The sequence below is a fragment of the Xyrauchen texanus genome, chromosome 12, assembly GCF_025860055.1.
Source record: "Xyrauchen texanus isolate HMW12.3.18 chromosome 12, RBS_HiC_50CHRs, whole genome shotgun sequence".
Taxonomy (NCBI): Eukaryota; Metazoa; Chordata; class Actinopteri; order Cypriniformes; family Catostomidae; genus Xyrauchen; species Xyrauchen texanus.
The window spans coordinates 4,178,259-4,193,736 of NC_068287.1; the positions used below are offsets into that span (position 1 = coordinate 4,178,259).

General features: G+C 38.0%; 1 protein-coding gene across 1 annotated transcript in view; it reads right to left on the minus strand.

The window, feature by feature from the left end:
- Nucleotides 1-15,478, minus strand: part of LOC127652751 (protein HID1-like) — a 49,383-nt gene that overhangs the window by 4,808 nt on the left and 29,097 nt on the right. The window contains exons 11-18 of the mRNA XM_052139104.1: nucleotides 14,148-14,299; nucleotides 12,504-12,582; nucleotides 12,043-12,207; nucleotides 10,823-11,050; nucleotides 7,283-7,428; nucleotides 7,114-7,203; nucleotides 4,002-4,093; nucleotides 3,762-3,920 (exon numbers count right to left, since the gene is read on the minus strand). Coding sequence (XP_051995064.1) covers nucleotides 3,762-3,920; nucleotides 4,002-4,093; nucleotides 7,114-7,203; nucleotides 7,283-7,428; nucleotides 10,823-11,050; nucleotides 12,043-12,207; nucleotides 12,504-12,582; nucleotides 14,148-14,299 — 1,111 coding nt within the window. The remainder of the gene's footprint in view (nucleotides 1-3,761; nucleotides 3,921-4,001; nucleotides 4,094-7,113; nucleotides 7,204-7,282; nucleotides 7,429-10,822; nucleotides 11,051-12,042; nucleotides 12,208-12,503; nucleotides 12,583-14,147; nucleotides 14,300-15,478) is intronic.

Here is a 15,478-nt window from a genome sequence, read left to right on the forward strand (position 1 = left end):
GGAACGGCGAGCTCTGTGCACTTTGCTAGTTTTGATACTTTTAATGACAAACCGGTGAGATTTGATACACCCTGATCCATAACTGTTCTAAGAAGACAACATGTCAAAGAATTCAAAATCCTCAGGTTCTGGAGACATTAAAAGACACTTACGTGCACAAACTGACACCCCCCCAGAGGCCTTGGACCAGGGGGTCAATTTGGCCAGAGAGGTGAAAGAGATTTGGCGAGAATTGCTGAACGTATTGTCAATGTTGATGAAGGTCGTTGCTGACTTGGAGGATCTTGCTTCAATTAGACGATTGATCACTGCCATGGAGACGAAATTCACTGAGATGGTTACAAGAGTGGGGGATGTCAAGAAACGGATTATCTGGAGTCATCGGAGAGGGAATTAGCTGCTAATCCACCAGTGACCAAAGTGGATTTGGAGTGTGCCTGGGAAAAGTTGGAGGATATGGAGAATCGTAGTCGGTGGAACAATGTCCTAATTATTGGAATTCCTGAGGGAACAGAGGGTCAGAATATGGTGGAATTCCTAGACGGGCTCTTTCCTAATCGGTTTAACATAACAAGCCATAAACTGGAAACGGGTTCACAGGGTACCAGCTCAGCGATCTGCTCAGGGAGACACACCCCAATCAATTCTAGCCAAATCTCTGATTACGATTAAAGGAAGGCTTTCTTGGAAGAACCACAGAATTTTCTTGTTCCCAGACTTTGCGAATTCGACAAGAGAGAAGAGTGATTGATTCAAGGAATGCAAGAAACTTTTACATAAACGGCAGGTCGCTTTTGCACTAATGTTCCCAACTAAATTGAGAATAGATGCTGAGGATGGCCGTACATTATTTACATGTCGCAAACAAGCATTGTCCTTCATAAAGTCAATGGACTGAGTATATAATTTTGTGATAGTCGAGTGTTAAGCCAAGTGAGCTTGACTCACTGAACATTCACTTGACTGTCCGAGGAAACGGAGTGCCTTTTTTTTTTCTTTTTGTGCTTGTTCCACCTAGCGGCTGTAGTTGAATTTGAACATTCGTTTGACTGCCTGAGGAAACTGAACGGCCTTTTGTGTGTGTGTGTGTGTGTGTGCGTGCATGCGTGCGTGCGCGCTGTTCCACTAGAGGCTGGAGTTTGTTTTGTTTTCCTTCGGGACAGTTATGTGGATGACTCTACATGTTCTTTGTGTTTATCCTGCCTATTGGCTGGAATTTGTTTTATAGATTACCTTCTGTTGTGTATTCTGTCTCACAAAATTTGTATAGAAACACCGGACTTGAGCAATCCGATGGTAAAGTTGTCATGGGTGCTCTCATAGACGTACATGGACTGTTTGAGTTTGGAGGGATGGACGCCAGTTGGTGCTGTCGTGCATGGGGTTAATACGCACATTTTTCTTTTTCTGTTTGTTTGGTTGGGGGGAAGTTTGGGGTTTGATTGATGCGCTAATGTTCTAATGTGGTCTTTATAATTTTATTTTTGACACACAATACATTTTTTCTAATATGTCAAAATGTCAAATGTTAATATGAGTGGATTGTCTCTCTCCACGTGGAATGTGAATGGGTTGGGGCACCCCATAAAAAGAAGGAAAGTTATTTATTTTCTTAAGCGTAAGAAATATGATATAGTGTTTCTTCAAGAAATGCATCTTTCCCCACAGAAAGCTGAACATTTTGGGAAGATATGGGGGAGGCATGTTTTCTTTAGTGCTAACTCGAGTAAGAGCAGGGGAGTCATTACAATGATAAGTAAACATCTACAATTCAAATGTCTCAAACAGATTAAAGATAAATTAGGAAGATCATTATTGTTTTAGCAGAAATTCAGGGGCAAAGTCTTATTTTGACTAATAACACACCTAATGCTGATGATCAGGGCTTTTTTTTATAGATATCGATATAATATATATACACCTCATTATATAAGCAAAGTTCAAAAGGGGTCATGGTGGACCCCGACACTATATTAGGGTTAAACTATCTGTATAGATTTTTGCAGATATACAATAGTTCCAAAAAGCAACAACTGGCACAGATTAATCGGTGTGGAGTTTGTATGTTCTCCCTGTGTTTGTGTGGGTTTCCTCTGGGTGCTCAGTTTTCCCCCACAAGTCCAAAAAACATGCAGGTTAAGTGAATTAAGTGAAAAGAAGCCGAATTCATGGCTTCTTCCCCCAAGCAATCAGACTATTGAACTCTTGATCTCTCACGATACATATATCAGCACTAAACTTTATTAGCCTCAGACTGAACTCACATTTTATACTTCTCATAATAACACACTTTCAATTGACAATCGACAGCTGAATGTCAATACAACACATATTTATTTCCACTGATTACATGGAAGCGGGGGGGGGGCACCATTTGCAAAGGGGAAAAAACAACAACAGCTGATTTCAATAAAAACGCGAGTAGGGGGATGTGAGTGAGGTTTAATTTTATTTTCTAATTATTTTTGTCTCCTGCTACCCAACTCTTGCTCTCCTCTTTCAACAAACATGAAAGAACGGCTAAAGCATTTTGCTATTTGCAAAAGGAAACATTTAAGAAATACAGTTGAAAATAATACAAACAGCGAGCAGGGAGATGTGAGTTAAGTTTTATTTTATTTTCTAATAATATTTTGTCTAATACCTTGCCTTACACTTGCACTTTCTCTATAATTAATTGGCTGTGGCTCATTGTCGGTCTTTCGCTTGTCGGGACAGTGCACACACCGGACGACATCTAGATATCAAGCATTTCTGAAAACTGTCATACTGTCTGGGACTCATCTTGGCCTGTCGCAGGAGTGCACACAACAAGTCTGTTCATCGTGAGATCTGAGACTCCTCGTCACAGAGTCAAAATATCAAAGGAGACGAGCTTGAGTCATGTAGTGTACACTAGGTTTAAGCGTTAACCTTCTCACAGTGGAAAAGGTCAACTGTCTCAAACTCAGCCTTTGATCTGTGTGTGTGTGTGTGTCAGTGTGTGTATTTGTTCTGCACTGTGGCTGATATTATTTGACAAATTCTATAAAAAATGCTCTCTTATATGGTCTCACCTATTCATTCCTGTGTGTGATGTGTGTGTTTGAGCATGTGCATTGTGGATGTGTTGTAGTATCACACCTTCATTTATGTGTGAGTGTTCTGCATTGCGGCTGGTTTATTGATTTTATTTGACAAATTAAAAAGAAAATGCTCAGTTTTACCCATTCATTTACTATGTTTTTTTTGTCACACCACCACACCACCAGAATTCAGCCCAATGTTTTGGTGTGTGTATAGATAGCAAATGTAGGAAATGTTGCCAAACCGCATGCCACTGAGATGAAGGAAACCATGTTTTTGTAAAGAAGCAAAGTTCAAAAGGGGTCATGGTGGACCCCCACACTATAATAGGGTTAAACTATCTGTATAGATTTTTGCAGATATACAATAGTTCCAAAAAGCAACAACTGGCACAGATTAATCGGTAAACTGATATATCGTCTACTTCTATTTTACAAAAAGGTTAAAACACAAAATACAAACATTAAGAACACAAATATTCATAAAAACATTATTTGAAGTAGCATCCTTCCACATGTCCCAGACAGGTAAATTAACCAAGACTATTTTATAATATTGCCCATGTAGCTTTGATTGCATCATGAGAAAAAGGGTGTTATTACAGTTTTATTACTAACATAATAAAATGAGGTTTTATTACTAACAAGTCAGAACGGTCCCACCAAGAAAATAAACGTCAATGTAAAAGCACATACCGCAGGTAGATGACTCCCCACATGTACGTACGGAACCACGTGGCAGTTCCTGCATTGGCCTGATACTTCCTGATGAGAATAGGGTGTGGTACGGGCAGCAGACCCACTAGAGTGCCATGCTGAAGAAACTTTAGGATCTCTGATTCATCTGTCAGACCCCTGAGATCAGAACACTGAGTCATATTTCACTGCAGTAAACCAAACAACACGCAGCCCTCAACACACAAGCTCTGCTCTTACTTGTCAATGCAGATCTTCTCCACCTGTGGCACCAGCACCTGCAGCAAACGCATGATGGTCTGCAGAGGGAGTTTGTTCTTCCAGGACAGGACCTGTGACAGAGTCAAGACACTAATGATGAGAGCTTGAAGGCCACTAGCATCTGGCTCACTCTTAAAACAGTCTTCAACTCTCACTGTAATAACAAACAGACAATCACTGACGGGTGATGATCCTCACCGTTCTCATCTCCCGATCTTGCTCTCATTCACAAGCTGGCGCTTGACCACGCCCCCACCACCACAACATCGTTTTAGAAATGTGTTTTTATTTCAAATAGGAAAAAGGTGATATAGTTATAGTGAATTGAAAAAAGTTGCACACCTTATTACCAAGTGGCTCATGTTTTGTGGTCCACGATCACTATTTCAGTAGTGTCCTGCGTCCTGCAGGATATTTTCGTCATTACAGCAGAAACAACTTAAAATACGCCATCATTTTTGGGTATACAGATACGTGTAAGACATCATTAGAGACTATAAAGGGTCTACTTTTATTCGTGTACACTCACAATAACAACAAAACCTTGTGCTTTTGTAAAATAAAGAAAATAAAAAGGGTGAGCTGTCAGCAGTATCTGTGTTCACGAGCATATATCTGAAACCAGTCACAAAAATGAACTGAAACTCTGCGAATACTTATCACACAAACATGGAACATATGTCTAAAGAAAGCTTAAAATGTGTACTTTTAAATAAAACAATTCAAATTTAAAACAAATATTCTCCTGCAATGTAATCTGTATGAAACAAAGCGATTTTTTACTGGCTCAGCTAATAATCTCTAATGTGATCACACCCACCAGCAGAGGGAGCTATTCATAAGCTAATGTGCTGAGACGATCAATGCAAATGGTAAATGCCCCCGACTGTGAGGTTGTAAACACATTTCATTCATTTTTCTGCGTGTTTGCAACTATACACAGGCGAGAAAGCTCTAGGATAGTATGGAAGATTTAACATTTTTCCTCAGAAGAAGAGCGGGACTCCGATGAATGTTTGTATTTTGAAGAGAGATTTGATCCAGCCGAGGATACAATTTCAGACGAGTAAGTCATTTAGTTTTCATTAGTAGACATGCTATTTTATATGTACATGTAAATTGTATGCTGTATGATATAAATATGATATGTAATATGATATAAAAATAATATGAATGTTTAGATTATATTTTATCTAGTGTTTATGCTGCCTCGTTATCATCAACAAAGCTTGTGCTGGCAAATGTGTGTTCAGGTGTAAATGAGTAAAATACACTTTAAATATGCCCATATTAGAAAATCACCATCTTATGATTTCTGAAGGATCATGTGACACTGAAGACTGCAGTAATGATACTGAGAATTCAGCTTTGATCACAAATTGCATTTTACAATATATTCAAATAGAAAACTGTTCTTTTAAATTGTAAAAAGAGTTCAGAATATCAATGTTGTTTCAGTATTTTGGATCAAATAAATGCAGTCTTGGTGAGCAGAAGAGACTTCTTTTAAACGGTAGTGTAGGTCTAAAATTAAGTAATGTCTTTATGTAAAGAAAATATTTAGTCAGATTTCTTCTTTTAACTTAAAACTTGATTTTGATCATAAAGTCTCCTCACATTCATTCTCTATCACTCATTGATAGGCCCAGGGGAGGGGTCTTTGTATCCTCAGGTGTGAACACATCCATATTCATGATAGTTCACGCCTCCTCACATGTTAACTATCAACACTAAAATTGTCTTACAAAAGTGAAACTACTATATTGTTTTGTGTGAATGAGTGATCAGGATGGTTTTCACATAATTTTGTAGCAAAAACTCTAGATTACAAGATCCAGTTCTCAAAAGGCTTGTGGACAAATGTTTAGTATGTGTTATATGGCTTTATTTCAGTGACTTAAAATTGTATTTTTTTTTCAAAAACCATGCATAAACATTATTTTCCAGATACAAATACTATGTCAGCTATGTACTTCATTCTAGTACCTTTTAAAAATGATATCAATAACTACATTACATACTAGTGCAAATGTCCATTCCTTATATCAAAATTTAATTACTAATAAAAATGCTAATTTTTGATATCTGTTATTTGGTTTTCACTACTGGCAATCTCTGTAATGTGATTGTAACTAGCACAAATATTGCAAGCTGATCATTTGCAGGATATCAACAATTACATTTTCACTAGGAATGGAATTACTATAAGTGAAAGCGTCAGTTTTTGATTCCATTAATTACATTTGCTATCTATGACTGCATTTTCAGTAGTAGAATTTCACATTGATCTGTCATTTACTCCTGTTTAAAATGCAATTACTGACTCTTAATTAATTTCAATTAATTACAAGTTACAATAACTTAATCCTACAATAATTTCTTACTACTTGAAAATCGAATTTCACATATCAGCAAAAATGTTATATTAATAATTTTGTGGTTATTAGTGCAAATGTCCATTCTTCATATCAACAAATGAATTGCAACTAGTGTAAATGCTCATTTTTGATATTCGTAAATGTATTTCAGCAAGTTAGATTGTGTAATTCAGATGTGGATATCAGATTTCATCAAATTGTAGAGTAATTAAAGATAATTATAAAGACGTTTTTTCCTAGTTACAATCACATTACAGACATCTACATATTAACATTGCCACTAACATATTAACATTTTACAAAAAGTAAAAATTGGACTGGACATTTGCACTAGTAACAATGTAATTATTGATATATAAAAAAATTAATTTTTACTATTAAGTAGAGCAGTGCTGATATGCGAAATTGGAATTTAAACTTTTGATTTGTCAACTTTTTGTAATTGTTTTGAAATAAAGTGAATGTGGGATCATTGTGAAATTCTACTTGTGTAGAAATGCAGTTATAGATATCAAGAACTACAGTTTTCACTAGTTATGTACTTCTGCAAGCGATATCATTGTTTTTGCATATCACCAATTCATCACCTGCACATGATTTTAAGTCAATTTGGGTTTCCATAAAGCAGGTATATTTTTGTCCATTCCCCCAATTTCACACTGTATATTCTAGGAGATCACAGTGAATGAATGTGATGATGAAAGTCTGCTTACCCAGTCTGGTTTGGGATTCCAGTGGCTGACAGAAGATGATGTGCTGGACAGACGTCTCCTCGCCATCTCTGCTTCAGTGTAAAACACATCCTGAAAAGATATATCACCACTGATATCTCATTCATTTAATAAATATGACATGTACAGTGAATGCGTGTTCTCCTCTGACCTCATTGTCTCGTCCTGAGATTGACTCAGTGTCACTGGCTCCGGCGGTCCCGCTGTGTTCAGGGGTTTGTGGTGATTCTGTCAGAGGCACAGTTATCATGGTACCATCCTCTGAAACCTGTGACTTCTCCGTCAGTTTGTCGATGCCTAAAGAGAGTAAGTCAGAGAAGACTCTGTACTCTAGACTTTGTAATACTGAACACAAAATTAGCATTTTACCGTTTCCAGTATTCTCCCTGTAAATAAACAGGAAATATGCTGCGCTTACAAGCACTGATCCACGTTAAGATTTTTTTTTTTACTTTATTTTTCTTCTCACCTTCTGCTGACATCAATCACCAAGAGAACTACACTTCCCAAAGATTCCTGTGCCAATCATAGATACGATTTTGGCACTAATCCCATTTTGGTCTTGTAGTGAAACTATTATACACTGATGAGCCAAAACATTATAACCACTCACAGGTGAAGTGAATAACGTTGATCATCTCCTAACAAGGCCAAATGTCAAGGTCTGGGTAGATTAGATGGTCAGTGAACAATCAGTTCTTGTAGTCAATGTGTTGAATGCAGGAGAAATGAGCAGGAGTAAAGACCTGAGTGACATTGACAAAGGCCAAATTGTTATGACCAGAAGACTGGATCAGAGCAGCTCTGAAATGGCAAGACTTGTGGGTTGCTCCCGGTCAGCAGGGGTGAGTAACTGCCGACAGTGGTCCGAGGAGGGACAAACCACAAACCAGCAACAGGGTGCTGGGTGCCCAAGGCTCATCTATGCACGAGGGCAACTGTCTGGTCTGAACCAACCGAAGGTTTACTGTGGCACAAGTCACAGAAACGTTTTGTGATGGTTACGGGAGGAATGTGTCACAACACACCTTGCAACCCTAGGTCTGGCCTTTCATGTTTTCATGCCACCACCCTAAACATCATTGCAGACCAGATACACCCCTTTATGGCAATGATATTCCCTGATGGCAGTGGCCTCTTTCAGCAGGATAATAAGTGTTGCCACACCACACACATTGTTCAGGAATGGTTTGAGGAACATGATGAAGAGTTCAAGGTGTTGCCCTGGCTTGCAAATTCCCCAGATCTCAATCTGATTGAGCATCTGTGGGATGACCAACAAGTCCGATCCATGGGGGTTCAACTTCACAACTTACAGGACTTGAAGGATCTGCTGCTAAAGTGTTGGTGCCAGATACCTTCAGGGGTCTTGTAGAGTCCATATATTATTTTGAACATAAATAAGCCGCACCTGTCTATAAGCCGCAGGTGCCTACCGGTACATTGAAACAAATGAACTTTACTCAGGCTTTAACGAAACACGGCTTGTAACAAAAATAAATAGGCTTTAAGGAAACACGGTGTGGCAGCGGGGGCGTGGTCAAGCGCCCGTCCGGGAGAGAAAAGCGGTAAGGGCGCTTACACCTGAGCTAAATTATGTCTAACACCGGTGTCTAATTTTAGTAAGCATGGGGAGAGCGGCATAAAAAGGCAGCAGCCACAGAGCTGAGAGAGTGACACACGTCAGTCTAGTGTTGGCGCATAGAAGAATTGAGAAACTTTATAAAATTTATTGTAAACATTGCTGTGGCCATTAAAAGCCTTACCTGGAATGTCAAGTGCCCTGCTGAAAACTGTCACACTGGTGGTGTGGTCTAATGAAAGCTTCACGCCGCCAAAAAAGTGAGCACGTCACAGAATGTTTTTTTTTTTATATATAAAATTTGAAAGCGGGAAAAATCCATATATTAGCCGCGTCATTGTATAAGACGCGAGGTTCAAAGCGTGGGAAAAAAGTTGCGGCTTATAGTCCGGAAATTACGGTAGATAAACTACATTGCTTGACCAAAAATAAAATGCAGTTTGGATTGAAATTAGCAGATACTTAAGAGCCTATGATTGGATCATTATTGCAGTGCTTAATAATTTTCAGCAACAATTCTTTTAACTGATGCAGTGTGTAGCTTCTCATTTCTTAAACAACCATGTCAGAGTAGTAGTATGGCATTTATAGTAGTAAACCCTCAGCTTCACGGAAGAAATACAATCAGATAAAAATCTTGAAAGGTCTTGATCGGAGATCTCTAAAACGCTAGGTGAAGTCACATCGTATAAAATTGACAGTAGAACTCACGGCTATGTTTAATACTGAGAGTAAGAGCAGATCCACATGCACAATGTGACGAGAACTTTTATGTTTGGGACTAAACATCTGTGTGGCCACAAGAAAGCCACTTGTTAGTGAGGCTAATCGGGAAGAAATACAACTTTAGTTTGGTAGGGAGCATAAAGATTGGACTGTGGATTAATAGAAAAAGGTCATGTGGCCTGATGAGTCCAGATTTACCCTAAAACAAAGCGATGGGCGCATCAAGATAAGAAGGGAAGAACAAAGTGATACATCAGTCATGTATAGTGCCCACTGTACAAGCCTCTGGAGGCAGTGATCTGGGGTTGCTTCAACTGGTCAGGTCATGGCTCATCAATATTATGCAGGAATAAAATGAAGTCAGCTGACTATCTGAATGACCAGGTAAACCATCAATAGGTTTTTTCTTCCCTGACGGCACAGGCATATTCCAGGATGACAATACTAAGATTCATCGGGCTCAAATTGTGAAAGAGTGGTTCAGGGAGCATGAGGAATCATTTTCACACATGAATTGGCCACAACAGAGTCCTGACCTTAACCCCATTGAAAGTCTTTGGGATGTGCTGGAGAAGACGGACGAGTGGTTTGACTCTCCCGTCATCGATACAAGATCTCGGACAAAAATGAATACAACTCTGAGTGGAAATTAATGTTGTGATGATGCATAAGTTTGTTGAAACAATTCCATGACGAATGTGCGCCATAGTCAAAGCTAAAGGTGGTCCAACGAAATATTAAGAGTATGAGACTTTTTTTTTTTGGTCAGGCAGTGTAAGAGCTAACAGAAACATAACATGAAAAGTTTGCTAGTTTTAAACAAATCAAATGGCGAGTCCCATGCAACGTCAGATCTTTTACATAATATGTTGAATTGATATTCAATTAACTGTAGTAAAAGGAATTTTGGTAACACATTACAATAATGTTCTATTTGTTAACATTAATTAATGTATTATTTATCATGAACTAACAATTAATTACTTTTTTTACCTCATTTATACATTTATAATGCATTTATAAATAAAAAATTGTCATTGTTAGTTCAACTTAGTTCATAATACATTAACTAAAGTTAATGTATACACATTTTAATGAAAATAAAATTATTAGTATGTGTACAGATTAACATTTACCAGGATTAATAAATGCTACAAAGGTTTTGTTCATTGTTGGTTCATGTTAACTGTGCCAACAATGTCATTCCACTTACAAAATTTAAACATTGTTGTGTTGACTGTTTTCATCAAGCTAATAGTTATGTTATTTAATTTATTAAATATTTAAATCTCTCTCTCTCTCTCTCTCTCTCTCTGTGTATATATATATATACTAATAGTTTATTTGTAGTACATAAGTAAGTACAGTAATGAGTAGAGCTACCTGGCATGGCCACCAGACTGGTCTTAAGTGTGCCCGGCTCAGCGGGCACGGCCGGGCGAGAGCCCTCCATGGACATGGTTTCCTGTGAGCTGGTCCGAGAAATGGCATCAGGTGACTTCCTCTTCCTCTGCAGTGCCTTCTGGATGGAGGCGGGGTCAGACGGCAGGTTGGCCAGCTGATGGAAAACATTGCGCTTCCGAATGATGGCGTACACCAAATTACAGTTACCTGATTGAAACATTAGCAGAGGAAAGTGAATGTGAATTAAATACTGATCTGTTTCTCACCCACACTTAACATTACTTCTGAAGATATAGATTTAACCACTGTAGTCTTCTGGATTACTTTCCTGCTGCCTTTATGTGCTTTTGAAGCTTCAAATATTTGGTACCCATTCATTTGCATTGTATGGACCTACAGAGCGGAGATATTCTTCTAAAAATCTTCATTTGTGTTCAGTAGAAGAAAAAAAGTCTGGGATGTCACGAGGGTGAGTAAATGGGTGAACTAAACCTCTAACGTTAGTTAATGCATTAGGTTTCATGAACTAATAATGAACAACACTTTTTTGACAGCATTTATTTATCTTTGTTAACTCTTTCCCCGCCAGCGTTTTTAAAAAAAAGTTGCCAGCCACCGCCAGGGTTTTTGACGATTTTCGCTAAACTTTAATGGCCCGCAGAATATTTTCTTCCATGAATATATGAAGATGCTATATATCACAATAAAGATCTGAGCCTCTGCTTTTAGGCAAAAAAAAACGATTTTATTTTATCTTCATATGTTCTTTTTTTATTGCGACTTGAACAGAGGTCGGTTTTGTCAAAAAACAACATTTCAGACAAAAAGCTGATAAAAAGGCATGTTTATGTCTGATATTTTGAGCTTCTCAATACTCCACTTCTTCATGTTTGAGACGATCGCAGTCTGTTTCTTTGATCAAAGAGTTGCGTACTCTTTCAAAACATGCGCAGGGGTCTTCCTTACCGTATAACACCTAAAACACGGAAACCCGGAAAATTCCGTGTTTGGCGGGGAAGCGTGTTTTCATAAAACACGGAAAATTCCGTGTTTGGCGGGGAAAGAGTTAATGTAAAATATAAAAACATACAATTGTTAGTTCGTGTTAGTTCATAAAGCATACACATTCTTCAAGAATGTTCTTCAAGACTTTAGAATAAGTCTTGACTAGAAAAACATCATTGTGTAACCGATGTTACCATCAAACTGGTACTGAATGATGTTGTTGAAGGCCTCCAGAATGAAGAAGACCAGATGATGGTTCTGAGGAGCGGAGAACAGGAACCAGTTTGTGGAGAACGCTTCCAGAAGATGAAGGAGCTTGTTAGCCGCCACCATGGAAAGACTCTTCAGATAGGGAGACACTAAACAAAAACAAGGTGTTATGGGTGGGTTGAGCAAGGTAACATCATGTTTGACTGTCATGCAGAAACATTCTGGACAATGAAACGTTTGTAGCACTAATCTCATGATTACATTTAAAACACAGTCTATGTGTGCAATGTTTTTAGGTCTCAGGAAACTAACTAGAATTCTAAGAAAATTAAATCACCACACACTCGGACAACTCTATAAATTGGTCTGGCGCAAAAGCATACTATGAAATCTGAATCCAAGTAAAGCCCTGTGCAAACTGTCCAGTCAAACTGTTAATACTCACCATTCACCACAATAGTGAGCAGGCAGTCATAAAGCGGCTGTAACCGCTGATGGCCACTGGTTATTATCTTGTGGAAAACCTACAGAAATTATGGCAATACCAGAAAAAACTCTGTTAATGAAGTTATAAAAGCAATTTCAGCAGTTAAAGATCCACTCAGTATCTTTTGTCTTTGTGTCATCTTGGACGCACAGTGACACCTAGTGGCTCGGATGTAGCATCATTTAAAATCAATAGTTTTCAGTTTCAGATGTCATTGTAGAAATGTAGTATTCACAGTCAGTCATGATTACTTTAATCAATGAGTGAAAGTGTCAAATAACAGGACGGTTACTGAGATTAAGTGAGTAGTATTCAGCTGGTCATGTGATCATAAAATGGCCGCCCCCATGTGTGGACCCTCTCCATGTAGAATAAAACAGCTTTTATAATGTTACTGATATGACTGTGAGTCATCATTTTAATGTGAGTGCTCATGATTTCATACATGTATTGCAACATTCAACTTTTTTAAAGAGGAAAAAATTACTGAGTGCACTTTAAAAGAACTTTAAAAAAGATACATTTTAAAAAATATATGCTACAGAGATAGAGGAGCTGGGTTATTCCATGTCACCTCAACCAAATTTCAGAAATGTCCCCACCTGCACTTTTTGATTTTGTTCATACTTTTTCAAAAGAAACAAACATAAATGATGATGAAAGCAAAAATATTAAATGCCATGAATCAATATTTACTAACTAATCCATAATTTGCAGAGGGGGGTCAAAATAAAACATTTTGCATGATTTTGAAGCAACAGAACAGGTCAAAAAATAAGGATCCACTTTACAGTACATTAGGTGTCTTTTACTCCTATGTTCTTAAGCAGTTGATAAAATGTATTTATTATGTAAATACGTGTTGTTGCATTGTACTTACATTTAAAGTAATTGCATTTAATTACATCAGTAGTTATACTGGCAACCTTAACGCAAACCCTAAAGGCCTGTTCACACCAAATCTGCAACGATTTTGCAAAACTATCCTCTGACGGAAGTCCGTTAACACATGAATGAAAAACTATTTCACTCCTGTACAGTAGGTGGCACTGTTACAGTGTTTTATCATACCAGACTCCTCCCCGCACCTTCATATGTTGAAGATTAATATAATGAACGCCGTTAAAGCATTTATTTACCTAAATAAAACCCCTTAAACTGTGCCAAAACCCGGGAAGGAGGAGGGATGCGCTGTAGTAGAGTCCTCGCCACTACCATCCGCCCCCATGGAGCAGCCGCGGCCATTCGCCTGGGGGATGGAGGAGCCCGGCCACCTGAGAGCGGAGGTACGGCCCCTGTCGTCCATTAGAGGATGGCTGAGGATCAAGCTACGGTGTATCGGAGAACCGGCGAGTATTTAGGACTATTAAAATTACAAAAATAAGAGGACTTTTTTTACATTACAGTAATGAGAATTGGAGGGAAATTGTTTTTTTTTTTCCCAACTCAAAATCGATTTTCCAAAAAAAAAAAAAAAAAAGCTTTATATTGTTTATGGAAGATATAACTTTTTGGAAATGTTCTTCAGAGGTTTGTAAGACAAACCATATTAAAACAGGAAACTCAGTTGTTGTATAAAAAAAGCTGGAATGACTGTCTCACCACAATGAGCAGGTCAGCATGTGTGCCAGTGAACACAGGGATGTCCATGGTTACGTGGAGAGAGTACGGCTTATTCAGACGCACACCAAAGTTCCTCTCTCCACTCAACAGCAGCAGAATAAACACACCAATGTGCATGAGTCCGACCTGTGCTAAAGATCAACATATAACAACATAAAAAAGACATAAGCAACATTTGATTCATAAGATGAATATGCATTCATCCACTAAAAACACACAATGACAGCATGTTCAAATGTGATTTGATTAATAACATTAAAAAACGAAGTGATGAAAATGAAGTCATGTGCAAACATGCTCTGCTGCCAAGAGAAATACTGTTTAAGAAAGGGTGTTCACATTTAAGAGCCAGACTAAATAAATAAAAAATACTGTAAACATAGAGATCACCTTCACATTATATCTGTTCACTGTGTACCTGTACTGTTTTTGTCCATTTGTGATAGGATCTCAGCCCACCTTACACACATTTATTATAATCATAATTGTTTTAGAGCAAGTTAATTATTAAGAAGTAATTAGATACAGTGAGCAGAGTGTGCAGACTGTTCATTAACGTAATACAAATCACAGCTTTTGTGGTTTGATAATTGCATTACGTCATATAGTGATTTCGATTTTATTTCAATTAATGGTGAAGAACTTCCTACTCCACCAAAACCAAAGTAGCATGTACACATTTCCGGTCTTACTTCATACAGGAACGTAAGCATTGCCCTGTGACCCGAACGTTTGATGCAGTAACATCAACCATAGCGTGGTAGCAAATAACGAGGAAGAACTTCCAGGGATCTATAGCACTTACAGCTGAAAAGAGCCATCCGACTCGTAGTACTCTGCCATCTTTTTTTTATTTCAGCATTGTCCTATGACCCGAATGTATGATTTAGTAACAACAATCACAACATGGTTGCAAATTAAGGGCTGGGTATCGATACCGATTTTCTAGATTCAATTTGATTCTGATTCACAAGCTCTTGATTCAATTCGATTCCGATTTCATTCCATTCTTATTTAAAGGGCCATGACAAGGAATAACATTTTCCTTAATCTTTTTGACATATCGTGGTCATTTTTATTTATAGAAAAAGAGCATTTCATTAAACCAAGCTGCAAAAACAGCAAAAATCAGCATTGTCCTATGACCCGAATGTATGATTTAGTAACAACAATCACAACGTGGTTGCAAATTAAGGGCTGTGTATCGATACCGATTTTCTAGATTCAATTTGATTCTGATTCACAAACTCTTGATTCAATTCGATTCCGATTTCATTCCATTCTTATTTAAAGGGTCATGACAAGGAATA